Here is a 1,411-nt window from a genome sequence, read left to right as displayed (position 1 = left end):
AGATCTCCCCGGACGTTTCCGAGAGGGCGTTTTTGACGCTGCCACACGCGTCGGCGGTGCGCTTTTCTTGCGCTCAACACGGTCCCTATTTGTCCGCACCGTCACCTCCTCTTTCTTTTGTCGAAGAGGTGGATTGGGGGCGCGTGTTGATGTTTTGTTTGCACGGTTCGAATCACGTTTCGGGTTCGTGAATTTCGTCGTGCGCCTCTCGCCTCCACCCAAGTGAAAGGTGTCTTCACAGTTCACCGTGGTTTTCTTCAACCACGGCTTGTGCTCGATTTCGTCGTAAAAGCGATCCTTTCTTGACACCGGGTGGTTCGTCAGAATTTTCCTCATTTTTTCGAGGAAATATTCACGTGGCGGGTGGTGTTTTGACGCCGCGTAAAGCAGGCGCCGCATGCACTTTGCCATATCTCGGCTATGGTCGATTTGTATGTCCAGATGAGCGCCGAAAAATACGGCAGACATATACAAACCGCAGTCGTCGCTATAGCGTTCCTGACGTGGTGAAAATCTCTTCACCAAACGCAAAGCCGGCCAGACCATATGAAAGTGCTTCCGCAGTTTTTCTTCCACTATGGGAGAAGGTGCGGAGTCGAGGATGCTCAGCTGTATTTCTGCTGGGTCCCGCGTCCCTTTCTCCAAAAGCCCTGCGATCCAGTGCTTCATAATGTAGATTGGGAAATAAACTACGCCGTGACGGTGTACCTTTGCCTTGAGTTGCTGCGCGCGTTTCCAATCAAGGTGCACCATCGTGTCCGACGGAACGATCCGTTTCTTTGGAAGGTATGCGTTGTAAATGGCATCGAGTTCCATATTCGATGTTTTACCTGCGCGCATGTCTCCTCCCCACACTTCCTGTTCAAATGATCTTGCAACCCCGAATGTAATTGCTCGGTGGTGTGTGGGTTCCTTCCTCGAAACGTCGGCGGTGGTCCCGTCGGGCTTTAGTTTTTTGATTCTGACGGAAAGTCCTCCTGCGCTTCGCCTCCGCGGTAGGTACCGTGCCGATTACCTCCGCCATTTCCTCGGTAATTGCCCCGGTATCCTGCCCCTCTCCCGCTGTTTTGATAATTGCGGGATCCCTGGGTATGATTTGAAACTCGCGGTGCCGTTTTTTGTTCCCTCAGAAGATGCGTAAGCATGTCCTGCATCCTTGACTGGGACTCTTCCGTGAGGGCACCGAAGCTGCTCATATCCAGGGCGGCGACTTGCGAGCCATCTGCTCCAAGAATGGGTGCATACGGCGCGCAGCCTTCCAGGGGATCGCTGCCGTCTCTTGACGGTGTCCGAAAAATATCGCGTGGGCGTGTTGTGTGCGTGCCTCCTCCTTCGATCCTTTGGGTGCTCCGCTGCTCGTTTTTTCGTCGCGGGCCGCATCAACACTTAGTGTGGATTACTTCATTTCAAG

The 1,411-nt window shown here is 53.4% G+C and overlaps 1 protein-coding gene across 1 annotated transcript, besides 1 other annotated feature; it reads right to left on the bottom strand.

Annotated features, from left to right (window-relative positions):
* LPMP_262690 (TATE-associated hypothetical protein) lies at window positions 1–840 on the bottom strand (the record flags this gene model as incomplete). The annotated part of the gene is made up of 1 exon (XM_010701786.1): window positions 1–840. A coding segment is annotated over one exon (840 nt), but the record flags the coding sequence as incomplete, so codon positions are not given.
* Window positions 1–1,405: a repeat region.
* Between the last annotated feature and the right edge of the window lie 6 nt (window positions 1,406–1,411).

This window comes from Leishmania panamensis, assembly GCF_000755165.1.
Source record: "Leishmania panamensis strain MHOM/PA/94/PSC-1 chromosome 26 sequence".
Taxonomy (NCBI): domain Eukaryota; phylum Euglenozoa; class Kinetoplastea; order Trypanosomatida; family Trypanosomatidae; genus Leishmania; species Leishmania panamensis.
Note: the sequence above shows the minus strand (reverse complement) of the source record. Positions and strands in the feature narration are given on the sequence as shown.